Here is a 20,273-nt window from a genome sequence, read left to right on the forward strand (position 1 = left end):
AGTTCACACTTGGCCTATCAGCGATAAAGATAACCTGATAAGGAGCCGCCTCTCCGCCACATCGTGAATCATGCCCCGCTATTGTGGGAGGACAAGAAATGACTTCACTGTCTGGGTCTTTTTCTTTTTTTCATGGGTTGGAGAGAGCAGGAGAACCGCAGACGGTCTTCGCTGGGACACGGAGGAAGGCTGGAAGTCTGGAGGCTGACGGAGATTAGACTTGCTGTCATGCTAAAAACCTCCTACCGCCAAAACAGCAGATTTACAGAAGAAGGCACATACCGCTTGCCTAGTCCCTGTAGAGAAATATTGCCAATAGAATAGGACTCTCTGGAGCAGATTATAAATATTACTTTTGAATTGGCACCATGACATAATGCCAGGCGTGGGCTAGAGGGGTATAAAGCCCCCCATCATTGAGCTCTGGAATGAGCTCTGGACTTTGGAATGATGGTCGGTGCTCCATCCAGTGTTTTTGGGATGTTGAGCTGGGGATGAGATGAGATAACACTGAATGCCATCAAATCCCCACAGCGATGCTCCTCCAAAACCTAGTAGAAAGCAGTTGAGACTCATTTTAAAGCCCTTGATTTCAGAAGAGACCATGATTGAGCAGGTGTCCAAATACTTTTGTCCATATATTGTATGATTTTGCTGTTCCCAAGTGTGGAATCGAACCCTAGTTTTTCATGTGAAGGGCATTGCTATAGAGCTATCTCTTGGCTCCTGGACCTTAGTGCCTACCTCCATCTTAGCACCCAAGTTCTCTCAGGCCAGCAAGGCAACAGCAGGGCGTTTTCGGGTGCTGCTCGTTTCCTCCTGGCTCTGAGAAAAGCTCGAATGTGAAGTGTGTTTGGAGCTCTGTTCGGCTCTATTGATTCTGAAAGCGCTCCCTATCGCTCCAGAGCCTCAAGCGTTCTTGTTTGGACGTGTAGTCATGTTTGATAAACTGCAGCGTTTCGATCACACGGCTTGCACTGCCGTCGCGGCCATTAGGAACACATTTTGGAGGACTTGGCTTTTCTCCATCGCTGGAAAAAAAACAAATGACCTGTTTGCACTGAGTAAATATTCACTGACAAATTTTACCACCAAATTTTCATGCCTCTTGCACGGCTCCCGGGTGGCTTCAGGCAGCCTTTTTCCAGGTCCTCGTCATGTTTATCCACTGACCTCTGTCCAGTTTTTTGCCTGAAAGGAAGTGGTTCGGTGAAAAATCTGATTGACAGTTTCATCTCCTTCCTCAGATGTAGTTGATTGGCCTAGACTTGTTTGGTGTCCAAACTTGGCGTTGTCAGTTGTACACTGGAGCTGCTAAAGGCTAATGTTTCTAATAATCACTAGAAATCAATCACCCAAATCATCATCTTCTGTAAATTTGTGTCCACACACTTTTCACTTCTTTCATTGATGATTCTCAAAAACACAGTATTGATCAGTTAATAGTTAATATGGAAAGATTGGTGGCAGACCCCAACCAGTCAGATCCCACTGATTTAATTGTAAAATTGGACAAACTGTAAAGTATAGCTGGACAATATGACAATATTTTATCGTATAGTGATACATTTTGTTATCATGATAATAATATGCTTTTCTAAGCTTATGGAGGAGACTATTAGTCCTTAATAAACACAAATCAGCTGCAGAGGGTTGCATAAAATTACTGTATTCAGTACGGGAGAGTATCTGAATAGTGTTTTTTAAGAATCTGCCGCTACTGATTATTTTTAGACTGTGATTTACATGTATTGTGTTAAATATCGTGATATAGTATTGTTACCATATCGCCCAGCCCTACTGTAAATTTTTCTTTTATGTTCTTTTAAATTATTCTTTTATTTGATGACATTTTTTCTAAAAATTAGATTTTAAAAATCTAAATTTTATCTTACAGTATCGCAACATATCCTAATATATTGAATCGTAACGTTTATATTTACATTTACGTTTATGTAAAATATCCGACACTCTTATCCAGAGCGACTCATATTATTGCTCGTATTACAGTGTAGGTGGGCCAGCGTAGAGTTGGGAGTCTTGCCCAAGGACTCTTATTAGTGTATAGTCACTGGGCATAGTCACCCAGACCGAGAATCGAACCCGGGTCTGCCACATGTGTGGGTGCTGTGGCGGTGTTATCAGTTGCGCCACACCAACCAATTCACAATTGCCTTCTTAGCTTCAGCGCAAAACTAAAGAAGCAACATCCGGACCCCAGACTTATAAATAGGAAATTGTGTAAATTAGATATTTTGCAGAACCATTCCTTCAAGAATTCTTACTCTTACTTCTAATTATACCCAAAAAAAGCTTTAAAAAGAAATCGTAAAATATCGTAGTATCCGAAAAAACGTTTTACAATCTGCCCACTAATGTCTTTGCTTGATCTGTGAGCTAAGAGTGAGAAATAATGGTCGAATTCCAACATACTTTCATTATCGCTGGTGATAGCAACGACTTCTGTGGTGTAAACAAAGATAATAGCCCCATAAAAGCTACGTTTACCAGCTTTTCATCACTTTCGTCACGGCGTGCAGGTGGAGGTGGAACTGCATATCACATTTTGGCCTAATTCACGCCCAGTCACAAGACGCAAGTCAGACGTCTGGAGGTCAAGGTCAGCAAAAAAGCTGGTTCCCCCCATTCACCTCCTCTTGAACGCTCCATGAGACCACGTTCATCGCCGAAATGTTTTTTCCGACTGTGATACCGTAGATGTAACGGATGTGGGCCGAATACACACCCAAGTTAGATAAGCAAGCCCTTTAGATAAAACATAGCTCCATGTGGCCCTAAGTGCCTGCTGTTCTGGGATCAGTTTGGGAAGCGCAGGCAGTGGTCTGCTGGTTGTGGCTGGAAAAGTAGGCGTGTTTCAGCTTCTGCTCCAGCGGTTGCGACAGCCAGTTGAGTTATGGCCCTGGGGTTAAGCAGTAGGTGTGAAAGTTAACGTTATCAGATAAGATTAAGTGGGTGAAATACAGCGGGGTGATGGAGGCGGACCAAATCAAAGTTATATAAACACTCGTTCCTTTCTCCTCGCCGGCCCTAAGTGGCACCTTGAGGCCCTAACCCTTCAAGTTGTAAACTACTGCAGATTGCAGATACCGGCTTAGACTGGGAACAGCCTGAAGGCAGAGGAAGAAGCTTCTGTTGACGTCTGGCCCTACATGGGCTGGACTGTGGTGTGGCCGAGTCTTTGAAGACGTCCCGGCCCTTGTAAACTCGTGTCAGTAACTGATTTACTCTTATAAGAAATCAGAAGCTAGCGCTGACCAATCACAATACAGTTCCACAGATTGTTCAGGTTGTCCATATTGTAAAGGTTTCTATGTGGTTCCTTGCTTGGTTCTTTAAACTTAGAAAACTGAACATGGTTCAACAACAGTGTGGTCCTCATCACATTGCTGTTTTCTCTGAGACGCTCCCCAGACTGCTATTGGTCCTAATCACAACATTGTTTGATCTGTTTGATCCTTCCCCCTGACTGTGATTGGGCCTACCTACCACCATGCTTGTTCTGAGAAGCTCCCCCAGACTGCTATTGGTCCTAATCACAACATTGATTGTTCTGAGACGTCCTTCAGACTGTGATTGGTCCTATTCACAGCAGAGTTTGTTTGAAGACCCTCACACTTGCTGCTATTGGTTCGAATCAAAGCAATGTTCATTCAGGGACCGTCCCCTGGCTGTGATTGGGCCTACCCACCACCATGCTTGTTCTGAAAACCTCCCCCTGACTGCTATTGGTTCTAATCAAAGCATTGTTTGTTTAGGGATCCTCCCCCTGACTGCTATTGGTTCTAATCAAAGCATTGCTTGTTCTGAGAACCACCCCCTGACTGTGATTGGCCCTAATCCTCACCTCTTTTGTTCTGAGACCCTCTCCATGACTGTGATTGGCCCTAATCCTCACCTCTTTTGTTCTGAGACCCTCTACATGACTGTGATTGGCTCTAATCCTTTTGCTCTTAGACCCTCCTGACTTTTATTGGTTGAAATCACAGCATTGACCCTCCCCCTGACTATGATTGGTGCTAATCGCATCATGGTTTGTTCTATGACCTCCCCTGACTGCAACCAGTGGGCAAATACGTCAAATTCTTATAGTTATTGTGATATATCTTTTTTATATAAGTATATAAAATATATACGTTTTTACGTTTATATGAAGCAAATATCTTAAGACGTTTTTGGTTCAGTCTAGTCACTAAATACCTTTTGAACACTCAATTGAGAGCCTGGGAATTAAGCAGTCACTACAGAGTCTGCAAGACGACAAGGCGGCCCACAATGTAGGGTCCACTTCGGATTTAGACTCGCGTGAATGAAAATGAATAATATAAAAAATAGACAGCCAGCAACCCGCTGTTGTGTGCCTGTCTTGTAGATGAAATACTAGGAGATTTCCTGTACAAACCCAGTGCCGAAAGTCGCAGCATCACGGGTTAACCAGGAGGCCTCTTGCACTAAAGCAGCTCTTTAAGCTTCTCTTACGGGTCTGTTTCAGAAACGGAGGACATCCGACACCGCTCCGCTCGCTGTGTGCTCCAGAACAGAGGCTCTTTGAGAGCGCAGGCCCGGCGAAGGCCCTTCTCCGCTCGGCCTTCATCGCAGCCGGCTTTAGCAGCGCGCAGCTTGTCCTACATTCGCGCTGATCAGTGTCGCAGATTAGCCACAACTGCCTGCCTGCCCGCCTGCTTGCTTGCCTGCCCTCCCCTCTTCACCCGTTTTCCGTCTTCCCTTTCTGTCATCGGCATTCGTGGCCCGCGGCGAGATTTTGGAGGGAAACCCTGTAATTTTTCACTTTGCTTTTGCGCGATTAGGTAATTGGTTTCTGTAACAGGACGGCAATTTAGTGCCACGGCTCACAATGGCGGGCGTATGATTATAATGTGCCGCCTTGTCAGAGTGCTGCCTTCAGGGCAGATCAGCCTGTGCTATTATCCACACACACTCTCACACACTCACACACACATTCACACACACACACACTGCTTTTCTACCCTTTTGGTTGATGTCTTCCAAACCTTGATCTCCTGCTTCTGTGCTGCTGGCTTTTGTTTGTTCATGTGTTTATTAATTTCCTTTTGCCAAGTTTTGTCCCTCATTTAATTTCCCTCAGCTGTGTGTGTGTGTGTGTGTGTGTGTGAGAAAGAGAGAGAGCGTGAGAGTGAGAAACTGGCCGAGAGCAAAGTAGAGAATGTGGCTAGTCAGGTAACTCCAGCAGCCAGTGTCGTGCTATTTTAGCGGTTAGCATCATAAAAACACTCGCCTAGCGCAGCATGACTCTCGCGCTGGAGACCTTTCCCAACTCCTTCATGACTGTTCCTCACTGCACTCGCGCTTCAGTACTCAAGAGTTCACCCAAATCAAGTGTCCTAAAAGCTTTCACAAAGGCAAGGACGTTAGCTTGGGGAGTTAGCTAGCTTGATATAAATTAGCAGCTGCTACTTTCGCGCTGTGTTTACATGAAAATCTCAGGTAAATCCAACCATTTTTGTGTCAGTTTTTTTTTTTCGAATTCCTCACCACTACATTTTAATCAATTTTGGTCCTAAAAATATCCTTTTACATTTTTATTTTATTATCATTTTATTAGCATGGAAATTCTCTGTGGTATTTTAAATGTTAGCCCACTGTTTTACCATATTACATTCAGATACGCTATATGGACAAAAGTATTGAGACACCTGCTCATTCAGTCCATACCGCTGTTGTTGGAGTAACTGTCTCCACTGTCCAGGGAAGAAGGCTTTCTAAATTTTGGAGGACCGCTGCTGTGAGGATTTGATTGCGTTCAGCGACAAGAGCAGCGTCCGTGACTTTATAGTGACTTTATACCCCTCAAGCCCACGCCTGGCATTAGACATGGTGCCAAGACGTGCCAGGTTTATCTGCTCCAGAGAGTCCTATTGTAGCTGTGTGTGTGCGTTTATATCCGTGTCAGCAATGGAGGCAACTTAAAGTATTAAAACGGGGTGTCCACAAATATTTGGACATTGCCTTGTCTTTTCTGTTCTCACAGATCACGCCCTTGTGTTTCGCTACTTGTCAATTAGGTGTGTTTAAACACACGTTAAATCCCTCCCCCTTCTTTTAAAAAATTTGTATGTCAAATTTTTCATATTTCTCCAATTTGATATTCTTTTGGACTTGGACTGAGCGGCATGGCTTGGGATTCGAACTCACGACCCCCAGGCCATAGTGGTAGTGCATTAGACTGCTGCATAGTCTGAACGCCCCCTTTTTCCCAGTATTTCATTTTTCAGTATATAGGAACGACTGTTGGACCACTGTTATTTAGCTCTTGTGATAAATAGCAAAAAGCTTTATATTTTAGTTTATGTCTTGAATAATTTACAACCTTCTAAATAGTAATTTTTTGTAGTAATTGACCTAAAATATTTTTAAAAGATTAAAAAGACAGTTTTGATGGTGTGTTCCATCTTGCTTACATTTTTACAGGTTGTTCACCCTCAGTGAGGCTGGGCTTCAGCTTGTCCGAAACGGGACAGTGACAGGAGCGTGAAGAGCGGGAGGGTGCAGAGTCGAGCTCGGGTGGTCTGCTGTAATCAATCTCTGAGGTTTTGGCAGGAATAGCAGGAGGCTCGCCCACTGCCAAGCCCCATCCACAGCTTTATTCAGCAATGAGAGAGAGACGGGGAGAGATGGGGAATAGGCTGGAGTATTAAGTGTCTGTTGGTGGTGGAGAAGCAGGCTGGCTGAAGCTGAGAGCAGATTGATCATCGAGCTGTCGTAGGGCTTGTTTGACCGTCAGGGCTGATAGCGGTGGAGGGGGGTTGAGTCCACAGTGATTGACAGATGTAAGGATTTGGACAAAGTCCAATTTGTGATCTCCAAAACGGCAAAGCTTGTGGTAGCTGCAGACCAGTCAGAGTGCCCATGCTAACACCTGTCCACCGTCAAATGTACCTACCATGAGGTTATAAGCATTTGGGCCAGGGTTTGGCGCAGTGGGAGAAGGTCAGCTGGTCCTGATGAGTCTTTGTTTTCTTTTGCATCATTTGGACGGGTCAGACGGGTCTCTGCCAAGACTAGGCTTCGCAGAACCGTACATTGAAGCCAAGAACCATTTAAGAACCATTATATTTAAAACCATTATATTTAAAGCATTTCCGTTTCAGAAATGTGACGTCCAGGATGTAAAACAAAGGTGGTGGTGAGTCTCTGTACGCTTTGTCCTGACCAATGTGTATCTCTCTCTCTCTCTCTCTTCTCTCTCTCCCTCTCTCGCTCTCTCTCACACACAGAAATCTGAGCCACAACAATCTGACAGCAGTTGATACGGACATCCTCACCAATCTGCCCAACCTCAGAGAAGTGTGAGTAGAACAGAGGACTTGCCGTCCTCAAGCTTGTCTCTAGCCACACATTCGGACAAATGCCGTCCCCGGATCAGACGCGCTCTCCAGATTTGTCCAGCTCCAGTCTGAAATCTGCCTTCGCTCACTTGAGCTACATTTATGTCACAGAAATTACAAGCGACAAAACTTAATTAAAATGTGTTGTGTAAATTAGCATATTGGCGACACATTTTGGTTTCTTAATAAAAAAGTTGTGTTTGACTTGGTCTAATTTGTAATATCATAAAAATTGTAAATTCTCTACCGCCTCCCTGACATCCAAATAAGGTGCTGACCTGGGCATTTAGTTCACCTCAGTGTTTCTGCGTTAGAGCCAAAAGAGAGTGTTTCTCTGAGCTGTTTATGAGAATACATAAACCTTTAAATATTTGTAATTATTTGTTAATATTGTAATTAAAAAGTTTAGTTGTTTTTAAAATATAATAATGTATAATTTATTAATTACTTTTATATTTCTGTAATGTACAGTGCATGTATGTTAATTTTCTACATGTATTATATTGTAATTAAAAGTATGTGTGTATATATATATATTTACATAATGTATTTATTATATTGTAATTAAAGATATGTATATTTTCAATGTATATATAGTTATTATTTGTGACAAAATTTATTTATATGAAATACAGTAGTATTTTATATAGTATTTTGTATTATTTAAATTAATTTAATCGCTTGTTTTAACCAACTGGTGCTACCAGCATGGCAAAGCAGCATGTCTGTGAAAATATGTGTAGATGTGAAACTGTATGTATTTAGGTTTACGCACAATTTAACAAATCAGAATTGAAAGCATGCGTGTGAACGCGAGCGACGAGTTCACACAATAAAACTCCACTTCTGTATAATTCCTCCAGTTTATAAACCCCCCTCCCGTAGCCGGTAGAGTGTGTAGCGGCCGTGTGGAGGCACCGCAGTGAGCTTAATCACATGCGTCACTTAAGGTGGAGTAGTTAATCATTTCATAGCCCCGCTGTCAGTCAGCTTTATTGGGCACTTAAGGCTTTTTGTCGGAGGCTATTGTTCTGAAAGTGGGGGAATTGGGAGTGAAGAGGAGGTTTGCTATAATAAGGCGCTCCATCATCACCCGACACCACTCACTAACCTACGCTGTAAATATTTTATACCAAGAGGGGCTGCGGCTGGACGCCAGCCAGAGAGGCTCGCTCGCTCTAGCTCTCTCTCTCTCTCTCTCTCTGTTCACTGTCTCTCCTTTTCACTCATGCTCTCTCTCTCGCTCTGTTTTTCTACTTCTCTCACTCAAGCTTTCTCTCTCTCTCTCTCTCTCTCTCTCTCTCTCTCTCTCTCTGTGTTCACTGGCTTCCTCTCTCACCCATGCACTCTCTAACTCATGCACTCTCTCTTTGTTTTTCTACCTCTCTCAATCAAGCTTTCTCTCTCTCTCTCTCTCTCTCTCTCTCTCTCCCTGTCTTCCTCTCTCACTCATGCACTTTTTCTCTGTTTTCTACCTCTCACTATTTCTCTCTCTCTCTCTCTCTCTCTCTCTCTCTGTGTTCACTGTCTTCCTCTCTCACGCATTCTCTTACTCTCTCTCTTTCTCTCTCTCTCTCTCTCTCTCTCTCTCTCTCTCTCTTTTTCTCTCTCTCTCTCTCTCTCTCCCCTTCTTTCGCTGTTCAATGTCTTCCTCTCTCACTCATGTTTTCTCTCTCTCTCTGCATTTCTCTCCCCCTCTCTCTGTGGTCAGTGTGATGGTCATGGTCAGATTCCAGCATTCTGTCTCTTTTCACACCATTCTTTGTGGTGTGTGTGTGTGTGTGTGTTTGTGATTACACAGTGAATTACTCCATCTGTTCATTAATAAATTACTGAATGAATCGCTTCTTCATCAGACGCATATCATCATTCATCATAGCTTTGCCGTCAGTGAAGTGCTCTGCTGTTTGTTTCTATATGTAATTAAAACGAAGGCTGTCTGCTTGTGTTTGACCCTCAGGAGGCTGGACCACAATGAGCTGACATCAATCCCCCTGTTTGGCAACGCCTCAACAGCCATTGTCACGCTCTATCTGTAAGTGAACACCTATCGAGTTTGTTCCATGGCTAGACTCGCCACGTCCTTCCAGTGTGAGGCTCCTCAGTCAGACACTCTCCAGATGATCCACTGACCATGAATAAACAAACACGTACAGCTGCAGAAGAACTGACCATGAGCATGAGCATAAGTGAAGTTCAACAGGCGTTCAAACCACAGTAGTGTTTTACAAATGAGTACAGTCAGAACTGAAACGGTGAGCTGATGGTAAACATAGATAACATCAGTACACTACATGGACAAAAGTATTGGGACACCTGCTTAAGCACTGTTTCTTTCATAATCAAGAGGATTAAAAAAGAGTTGATCCTGCTTTTGTTGGAGTAACTGTCTCAGAGAAGGCTCTCTGTTAAATTTCTGTGACAATTTGATTGCATTCAGCGACACGAGCAGCGTTGGTCAGGTCAGGGAGTCCACAGCTCAAAATTTGGGGGGCTTCATACCCATCTGGCCCACACCTTGCATTAGGCATGGTGCCAGTATAAGGTTCATCAGCTCCAGAGAGTCCTATTGTATTGTCAACATTTTATTCTCTACAGGGACTAGACAAGCTGTATGGGCGTGCATTTGCACATCCGTGTCAGCAATGGGTGCGACTTAATGTAGCTGAATGCGTTCATTAGCAGGGGTGTCCACAAACCCTTGGACATGTAGCGTAAACGTGCTGCTGTACCGGTCCGGTTGATGTCTCTCTGCGTCTCTCGGACCCTACAGAGAGTGGGTTCCCGCAGTAATCGGCCCTGGGCCTGTATCAGGTTCCCCCTCTTCTGTAATATATCTGCCCTGCCAATGTGTCATCCATTTGAGCAGTGAAGCGATCCCTGTCCTGATTGCTCCCGGCTGCAGCGTCATGGTGTAGCCCTTATTGATTTACATTTATTCATCATTTCTCTTTGGGAGGAAAAAGGTGGAGGAAAAAACACCCAAAGCGCTGACGGCGGGGACGGTGGGGACGCGAGCTTTTGGACGTCTGAAATGGAACCGTTTGACATTGGCTTGTGTTGCAGGTGACCGCGAGCAGCGCGCTCTGGGTCAGGGGCGGCAGGTCCGCAGAGGCCAAGAGGGCCTTCTTTTTTTGGCCTGGGTTAAGGCCTGTTGCTATGGAGCGCTGGTGCATGCTGGGTAAAAAATAGGCTATCTTTACTGAGCAGCACAGCTGAGAGCGCCTCAGCTGCAGCCGTCAGTCAAACGGCTCACAGTTAAGAAAGAAAAAAACAACGTGTGGAGGTTGGAGGAGGGGCTTATTGGGAAGTGACGGGTCAGTGTGACGCCATCAACTCTGCATCTGGAGGGAGGGAGGAGAATGGAGGGAGGTTGACAGCAAACAGTACCATTCACATGTTAGAACACACTGGATTTATTCGGGTATCCTCGGGTTTCTGTAGGTTTCTTAGGGTCTCTTTGGGTATCCTCAGGTTTCTGTAGGTTTCTCCGGGTCTCTTCGGGTATCCTCAGGTTTCTGTGGGTTTCTTAGGGTCTCTTTGGGTATCCTCAGGTTTCTGTAGGTTTCTTAGGGTCTCTTCGGGTATCCTCCTCGGGTTTCTTTAGGTTTCTAAGGGTCTTTTCGGGTATCCTCAGGTTTCTGTAAGTTTCTTAGGGTCTCTTCAGGTATTGCTGTGGGGATTTGATTGCATTCAGCGTCAAGATCAGGGTTAGTGAGGTCAGGATGTTAAATGGTCACCACCCCACCTCATCATCCCAAACTCGTCCCAAAAGTACAAACATCATTCCAGAGAACACAGTTCCGCTGCTTCACAGCTCAATGCTGGGGGGCTTTTAAACACCTGGCACCATTGCCAACAGGCTGATATTAAGTAGCTGAATGTGTTTATTAGAAACCTTTTCTTATTTTTAAGAGTGCCTATATGCTAAGTCCAGCATAGAACTGTGAGGTCTCCCTTCCACCTTTGACCCACATGAGCACACACACTCTCTCTTTCATCTGCTCTCTTCAGAAGCTCCTCAAGCAGATAAGGTCATCGGGACTGGCTAATCCTGTGTGTGTGTAGAAGCTCTGGCTGGATTAGTTAGAAGATGCTCTTCACACTTCCCAGGGAAAGCTGATCTCAGCTCAGGGCTCTCCTGATGAGTCTCTGAAGGCCCTGGTCAGGGTTGGTCAGTGAGAGAGTAGGGCCACGCCCCTCGCTGACGTCTGCGGCGGGTTTTTTGGTGTGTGTTTTTTGCTTCGGGTCAGCAGATGTTTAACCTGCTGTTCAGCTCCGTCTCCAAACTCCAGCAACAACAGGAACATCCCCGTACTTGTCCCTCACCATTTCTCCAGCCTTCCCCTTCCCCCTCTCTCTCTCATTCTATGTCTCTTTGTTTATTCAGGTGGGGCAGTGGAGGGAATGTTCTCTCCCTCTCTCTCGCACACTCTCTCTCTCTTTCTGTATGTGTGTATTCTCTCTGTATTGTGGGAAAGACTCGGGCCTCGTCTCAGAACACCTGCCGGCAGTGAGCCGGAGCTGAAGTCCTCTCATAGGCCGAGCGAGTGGCCGTGTGTTTACAGCATGTCTGTGCTCCGGCCTGCAGAAGAACGAGGCTTTGTTTGTCCTGAAGCTGGAGCTCGCCGGCCTGCTGTCACACGGCCCACTCTGTCTGAGTCCCGTATGAACTCTCAAGAGTGGAAATACGACGCCTGGTCCCAGAGTGGTCAGAGGAAACCGGGACTTGAGATTCAAGGAGGACTCCCAAACCTGGCTTGTGGAGGTCCTACCAGTGCTCTGAAGGTGGCATTACTTCTAACAGCAGAAATTAGCCTTAACAAGAAAAGCTGTGATCTCTGAAGCTGTGATCTTATTGGAAAAGGAAAGAAGAACCTACTACTCATTATCCCTGTAAACCCTAAAGGCCTGTATGTGGGCCCATTCGTCCTTTCTTTGCCCTCAAACCACATCATTTATAGTAGATACATAAATATTTAGAGTACATACTGAGTCATTTCTAGTAGTAATTAAATCATTTATATCAGTTGATGGTAGATACAGAATAATTTATAGTTGACACTGAATCATTTATAGTCAATACGGAATAGTTTGTAGTCAACATTGAATTGTTTATAGTCGATACAGAATCATTTATAGTTACTGAATAATTTAGGTTAGATACTGAATCATTTATGATGAATAATTTAAATTTGACACAATAATTTATAGTCAACACTGAATCCTTTATATAGTCTACACAGAATCATTTATAGTCAACACTGAATCCTTTATATAGTCAACACTGAATCATTTATAGCCAACACTGAATCTTTTATATAGTCTACACAGAATCATTTATAGTCGACACTGAATCCTTTATAGTTTACACTGAATCCTTTATATAATCTACACAGAATCATTTATAGCCAACACTGAATCCTTTATATAGTCTACACAGAATCATTTATAGTCAACACTGAATCTTTTATATAGTCTACACAGAATCATTTATAGCCAACACTGAATCTTTTATATAGTCTACAAAGAACCCTTTATAGTTGACACTGAATCCTTTATAGTTGACACTGAATCCTTTATAGCAGTTACTGGATAATTTAGGGTAGATACTGAATCTTTTGTGGTAGATACGGAACCATTTATAACAGATACAGAATTATTTATAGTAGATACTGATTTGTTTAATTACTGGATCATTTTAGGTAGATACTGAGTCATTTATGCCTGAAGGCTCTTCACACTCGCTCATCTCTATTAAAAACATGGTTCTTTATGGAACCAAAACTGGTTCTTTTATTGCATGACTCCACGAATCCTTTGAAGCTTTATTTTTAAGAGTGCAGGCCCAATACCAAATCCATTCAAATATGCCGACATCCTGATCCACTGGAACGGGTCAGGACGTCCCTAACGATAATGATAACATCCAGTCTTATTGGCCATCCCAGCTAGAAACCTGGGGTGTGTGTGTGTGTGTGTGTGCGTGCGTTTTAATATTAGCATTTTTTACATTTTCCGGCCCAGAGGTGGACATGAACCCGACCCAAAACAAACACCAGCTGTGGACCCTGAAAGGGGGTGACCCCTCCATGCCTCTGATGCACGGAGGCGGTGAAAAACAAAACTGCGATTTCTGACCCGGCATGGTTCTCAGGCTGCGGAACCGAGAGAGGAACCCAGAGAAGCAGGAGGGAGAGACAGAAATAGAGAATGCACTAATTCCCCACGAGACGCGACTGCTATGTGGAATAGCGTGTCTTCAGTTAGGCATGCCACTGTCCCGTCATTTTGCCAAGCCTTATTTCGAACAGCTGGGAAAGATGTGCTTCAGGGCAGGGTTCAGAGCCAAGAGATCGGACACGAGATGGAATAACATGGAACACAAAATGCAGCTGATAATGCTTTTCATTTATTATAGGACAGTTCCTTTCCTTGCTGTGTTGAAATGCGAGTTTGGTGTATGTACGTAAACAGTGTGAAGGTCTTAAAAAGGACATCCTTTCAGTCCATATATGGGAATGAAGCTGCCAAAAGACCCTGTGTTGATCTCATGACTTCTGTGATGTCATAACCATGAACACATTTAGGTAGCTATCAGTCTTATTGACACCTGTCCACCAAAACCACATATATACAGTCATTTCTGAATTTTATCCCCACCCACCTAATGGGAATAACCACTATTGGCTGGAATGATGTTGTGGTGTGGACTGTATTAGGTGATGGAAGGTGGCCATTATAGAGGTCAGCTAGTCCACAATGGCAAATTGATTGCTCTGTACCGACGACTCTGGCGAGTGGTACAGAGCGAACCTTTTGTGTCCCAAAAGTTTGTGGACACATTCTCAACCAATGGATAGATGAACAGGTAGATGGATCGGTAGGTAGATGGATGGATTGGTAGGTGGATAGATAGACAGGCAGATGGATGGATTGGTAGGTGGATAGATGGACAGGTAGATGGATGGATTGGTAGGTGGATAGATGGACAGGTAGATGGGTGGATTGGTAGGTGGATAGATAGACAGGCAGATGGATGGATTGGTAAGTGGATAGATAGACAGGCAGATGGATGGATTGGTAGGTGGATAGATAGACAGGTAGATGGATGGATTGGTAGGTGGATAGATAGACAGGTAGATGGATGGATTTGGTAGGTGGATAGATGGACAGGTAGATGGATGGATTGGTAGGTGGATAGATGGACAGGTAGATGGGTGGATTGGTAGGTGGATAGATAGACAGGCAGATGGATGGATTGGTAAGTGGATAGATAGACAGGTAGATGGGTGGATTGGTAGGTGGACAGATAGACAGGTAGATGGATGGATTGGTAGGTGGATAGATAGACAGGTAGATGGATGGATTTGGTAGGTGGATAGATAGACAGGCAGATGGATGGATTGGTAAGTGGATAGATAGACAGGCAGATAGATGGATTGGTAGGTGGATAGATAGACAGGCAGATGGATGGATTGGTAGGTGGATAGATAGACAGGCAGATGGATGGATTGGTAGGTGGATAGATAGACAGGTAGATGGATGGATTGGTAAGTGGATAGATAGACAGGCAGATGGATGGATTGGTAGGTGGATAGATAGACAGGCAGATGGATGGATTGGTAGGTGGATAGATAGACAGGCAGATGGATGGATTGGTAGGTGGATAGATAGACAGGTAGATGGATGGATTGGTAGGTGGATAGATAGACAGGTAGATGGATGGATTGGTAAGTGGATGAATTGACTGGTAGATAGGTGGGATAATGGATTGATAAACAGATGAAGAAATGGACTGATAGACTGATTGCATTCACATATACTGTCAGAACTTGATGTTCAACCATCAGTGTTTCTAAAAGCTCATGGCCATTTCTTTTGTTTTATAGCCGTTGTCAGATTTATTATAAAAGCAGTCTGGGCCAGAAGCATGTGCTGGGCCAGAGCATACCATCTCTGAATACCTGTCTCAGCAATACGTGCAATTGTCGGGAGAGGCATCTGGATACTTTTGGACATACAGTGTAGATTTTCATTTTAAACCTCAGTTCAGAGAGACAAGCGATGTCAACAGATGTGCTCTTCTCTTGTACAGGAACTACAATAAAATCAGCAGTGTGCAGGGCAGCCGCCTACAAAATCTCACACACCTGGAGACTCTGGATCTGAGCAACAACGACATCATCGACCTGCGAGAGCACTGCTTTCCTCCTGGCCTCCTCATCAGAGAGCTGTGAGTATTCGTCTTGCTTTGAACCTTAAAGTGATAGTTCAGGCAGAACACCTTCCCTTTACCCCTTGCTTTAGTAACACACTGGATCTGTGAGGCTAACGTAGCTAACATACGGGCGCTAAATATGTGTATTAGCATCATACATTAAAGGAATAGTTTGGTGGAAACGTCTAATGAGTACGATTGATCTGTTAGCCCAGAAAGAGTCGATCAGCTAAGACAGTTTGGTATCTGATGTGCGCTTCTTTAGCTCAGAATGGGAGATGCTAGGCTAATGTTGCTAACAAACACTGGAATTAGACTGTCACCATTCTCAGCTACGTAAAAACAAGCCCGATTCTTGATTTATGTGCTTTGAAAATGGGTTGGAACTACAGTAAATGTCCAAATGTTTGTGGACACCCCTTCTAACGAATGCATTCAGCTGCTTTAAATTGCACCTATAGCTGACACTGGTGTGCAGATGTACTGCCAATAGAATAGGAGTCTCTTGAGCAGATAATGCCTAATGCAAGGCCTGGGCTGGATGGTTGGAGACAGTGTCCCAATATTTTTGTCCATATATTGAATGTTATTATCGGTTACATAGAACAGCTTTATTAGTTTATTAATTCAGTTCTACCAACGCATGAATTTGGATCTGGAGGTTGAAGAGGTTGTGTAAGCTGAGCTTTGTCGTCTCTTTCTCGGTATCCTCAGGATCCTCAGCAGTAATAAGATTGTGCACCTGGAGTCTGGAGCATTCAGGAACCTGGCCAGCAGTCTGCAGGTCCTCCGGCTGAGCAGAAACCGCCTCACGCAGCTGCCTGTTAAAGGCCTGGAACTGCCCAAACTCACCCATCTGTGAGTGTATTCACTTACACACACACACACTCACACACACACACACAAATCAGGGGTGTAAACCCCAGAACTCATATTGAAGTATTAAGGCCATATATGGAAACCATGCTGTAAAAACCTGCTGATGGTGTCTGAGGCTGAAGTCGTCAGCAGTAGGCCCCGAGTAGATTCCCGACACTGCTGTCAGTCAGCTGAAGCCGAGTCAGTGTCAGACCTGCACTGAGAATATGAAGTGCTGTACAGGCCAGTCAGCTGTGAGTGATTGCCATTGGGGGAGCTGAATCATCCTGGGTGAGGATGAAATTCCGAATGTACGGAGAGCCGGAGCGTGAAAGGTGCGGCTTAAAGGAATGAAGGAGAACAGACCAGAGCAAATGAACTGGAAACAAATTAAGACACAAGTCACAACTAATTACAGACAAATTAGAGAGACATGCCCTTGCTGAGACAGCTGCTCTCTTCATTTCTATGTGTGTGTGTGTGTGTGTGTGTGTGTTCTTCCTTTTTTGTCTTTTTGCCTTTCTTTCTTTTTTTGTCTTCCGTCTTTGTTTTCTTTTCTTTCTTTTTATTTTTTATCCTCCATCTTTTTATCACCAGTCTTTGTTTTTGTATTTGTCTTCTTTGTTTCTTTTCTTTTTTGTCCTTCGTCTTTCTTTCTATTTTGTCTTATTCTTTCCTCCATCTTTGCTTTTTTTTTATTATTTTATTTCTTTTCCTTATTTCTTGAAAGTCTTTCTTTCTGTGTTGTCTTGTGTTTGTTTATTTATGCCTTTCTTTTTGTGTCTTGTGTCTTTTTTGTCTTTGCTCTTGTTTCTTTTTTATTTATTTATTTCTGTTTTTTCTTCTTACATCTTTCTTTATTGTTTGTCTTCAATCTTTCTTTTCTTTTTTTCTTCCTTATTTTTTTTTGTTCTGCATCTTTCTTTTTCTCTCTCTCTCTCTCTCTCTCTCTCTCTCTCTTTTAACTTTCACACCCCAAGAGGAAGCCCACACTCTTTCAAAATATGGGTACCCTCACTTGTCTCTCTCTCTCGCTCGCTCGCTCTCTCTCCCCCTCTCATCGTGCTTTGTTCCACAGGTGGCTGCAGTGTTACTGTATCTGTCACCTGCTTGTGGCAACAAGGTGAAGAACACAAAGCCTCCACCTCTCTCTCTCTCTCTCTCTCTTTCTCTCTCTCTCTCTCTCTCTCTCTCTCTCTCTCTTTCTGTCTCGCTCTCTTACTTTCTCACACACACTCATAAGCATTGCACTCACCCTCACACCTGTGGCCTGTATCTGGTGGTACAAAGCCACAGCTCGGAGGGATCAGTTGGTTCTAATGGGCTGCTCACATCAAAGCAGGAATCCGACGTGAGTGGTGGTGTGTCCAGCAGTCGGAGTAATGCAGAGTGCTGCGGGATCTGATTCATGCCTTTAGATTTTAGACATTCCTCCAAAGATGCTGATGGATAGATGAGCTTGTTCCATTGGGCTGTCCGCCACAGTTCCTGCGATTGCTCCTTGCTTTTGGGAGCCTCCTCTCTAAAACTACAGTACCCCTAATTCTGTACACTAGCGTGATTAAAGAACTATTGGATTGGATTGAGTAAAACAGTTGTGCTGGAGTTGGATTCAAATCCCGTATGTTTGTATATTTGTCTGTGAATTCTGCAGAGAACTGAGCAGGAACCGGTTGCGTTTGATCGAGGGCCTGACCTTCCAGGGTCTGTCCAGTCTGAAGGTGCTGAAGCTCCAGAGGAACAACATCAGCAAGCTGACGGACGGAGCATTCTGGGGGCTGGCACGCATGAAGACCCTGTGAGTCCACACTGCTTTGTAAACACACCAGTTGTCAATGGTAGATGGATTTGTATAGGACAAATTATTGTGGTCACTCAACTGTATATTTTTACATTTATATTTTTACATATATATATATAGTCATAATTATTGTTGAAAGCGAAAACTTTGGATTGGCCTTCTGTTTTTAGGCATGTTGGCATTCATGTTAGCGGTCATTACCAGTCTGGTATTTAGTTGTAATGGGAGTGAATTGGACTAGTAATCATACAGGCTCGGCGTGTCTTGAAGCATGCCGAAACTTGGGGAAACATCACTAAAGTGAAGTTTTTGCTCTCCACCAGAATGTTCTGAGGCCAAGGACAACTTGTGAAATTCCTAATCATATTTAACCTCATTCATCTTTACCGTGACAGGAAAATCGTGCTGGCGCTACCTGTGCGAGTGTAATTGCTGAGCTGTTTCACTTTGGTTTTGCAGTCATTTGGACTATAACAGTCTGAAGGAGGTGAACAGTGGCTCTCTGTACGGTCTGCAGTCTCTCCTGCACCTTTATCTGTCCAACAACTTCATCTCCCTCTTCAACCCTGAGGGATGGGGCTTCTGCGAGAAGCTGCAAGAGCTGTAAGCTATTCCACACCGCCTGTCTCTGCTTCTCTCACTTTCTGCAGTAGGGTCTTTTGACAAAAGCATCCACAGTGTGCTGTGTGTTTATATTTTTTGCAGTAGCTCAGGATATGTAAATAAACCTTTTAGTGAATTTCTGAATTGACTGGCCAGTCACAATCTTAGCTGAGAGGGTTTTGATGAGTTAAGATATTCACATATTTCACATATGTAAACATTGTGGTTTAAGTAACTGTTTGACTGGTTTCATTTTCTCATATTTCAATAGGTTTCTTTCTTCCATAACTTTTTAACGATGGACAAAAGGAGGTTAATTAGGGGTAAATTGTCATTGTTGGCAACCAAGAATAATCAGCAAATATTCAATTTTTATCTGAATTTTATGTAGAACACATTGATTTCTATGGTCTGTCGAAAAGAGCTGAGCTGTAAGTGGCAATCATTGGGGGTCCAAGCACTGTAAGATCACTAAGTTTGCTGACCAATCACAGCTGAGTGTTTTGATAAGTCAAGGTATTCACATTCATTGTGGTCAAGGTAATGCAGACAGGTTGTTGATTATGCCACATTAATGCTTTAAATGAATGTTTTCCCCCTGTTAGGAACCTGGTCCAAAACAATCTGACGAAGCTGACTGAGGGCAGTTTTGCAAGATTGGTATACCTGCAAAGTCTTTATTTGAGCCACAACTCAATCAGCCACATCGCCGAAGGAGCCTTCAGAGGCCTCAGAAGCCTGCGCCTGCTGTAAGTGACAATCCTTCGGTTGCACCTTTATACTTCAGTGCCTGTTGATCTCAGTGTAAATGGAATATATTAAACAGAGGCTGATTATGCGGCAATCACTGGGGGTCCAAGCACAGCGGGACAGTATGGAGCTAAGGAGATTTTTGGACGCGACTTGAATTTACTTTTCATGTCTGAGTTGTAGAAGCTGATTCTGCTGAACATGACCCAGACTGGAGTCTGCCTTTTCTTAATGCTTTCCAACAAACAAAAGTAAAAAACCTCCTGATGTTGAATTTATTGATCTGAATTGCCAATAAGAGCAGGACTTTCTAGAGCTTCTTCAAAACACATCACTAGTGGCAATGATTAGGGGTCCAAGCACTGTGCACCATAATGATATCGGCAGAGCACAAATGATGGACTGTGGTTTTAAACTGGTCTCTATTTCTAATAGATTTTAGGGCATAATTTGAATTTGCCTAGCAGTTGAACCCGGTGAGCTTAATAATTTCACTGCATTTTCAAGGTTTTCAAGTTTTTCAAAAGTTTTCGAAAAGTTTAAAAGGTTTTTTTCTGAAAACGTTTAGGTCATGTCTCTCTCTCTCTCTCTCTCTCTCTCTCTCTCTCTTGTTCTCTCTCTCTTTCTCTCTCTCTTGCTCTCTCTCTCTCTCTCT

General features: G+C 43.7%; 1 protein-coding gene across 1 annotated transcript in view; it reads left to right on the top strand.

The window, feature by feature from the left end:
- The window catches only part of lrig1 (leucine-rich repeats and immunoglobulin-like domains 1), a 59,540-nt gene that overhangs the window by 19,096 nt on the left and 20,171 nt on the right, over positions 1-20,273 (top strand). The window contains exons 2-8 of the mRNA XM_072665780.1: positions 7,275-7,346; positions 9,346-9,420; positions 15,484-15,621; positions 16,321-16,464; positions 18,119-18,262; positions 18,725-18,868; positions 19,474-19,617. Of these exons, the coding sequence (XP_072521881.1) occupies positions 7,275-7,346; positions 9,346-9,420; positions 15,484-15,621; positions 16,321-16,464; positions 18,119-18,262; positions 18,725-18,868; positions 19,474-19,617 (861 nt within the window). The remainder of the gene's footprint in view (positions 1-7,274; positions 7,347-9,345; positions 9,421-15,483; positions 15,622-16,320; positions 16,465-18,118; positions 18,263-18,724; positions 18,869-19,473; positions 19,618-20,273) is intronic.

This window comes from Salminus brasiliensis, chromosome 21 (genome assembly GCF_030463535.1).
Source record: "Salminus brasiliensis chromosome 21, fSalBra1.hap2, whole genome shotgun sequence".
Taxonomy (NCBI): domain Eukaryota; kingdom Metazoa; phylum Chordata; class Actinopteri; order Characiformes; family Bryconidae; genus Salminus; species Salminus brasiliensis.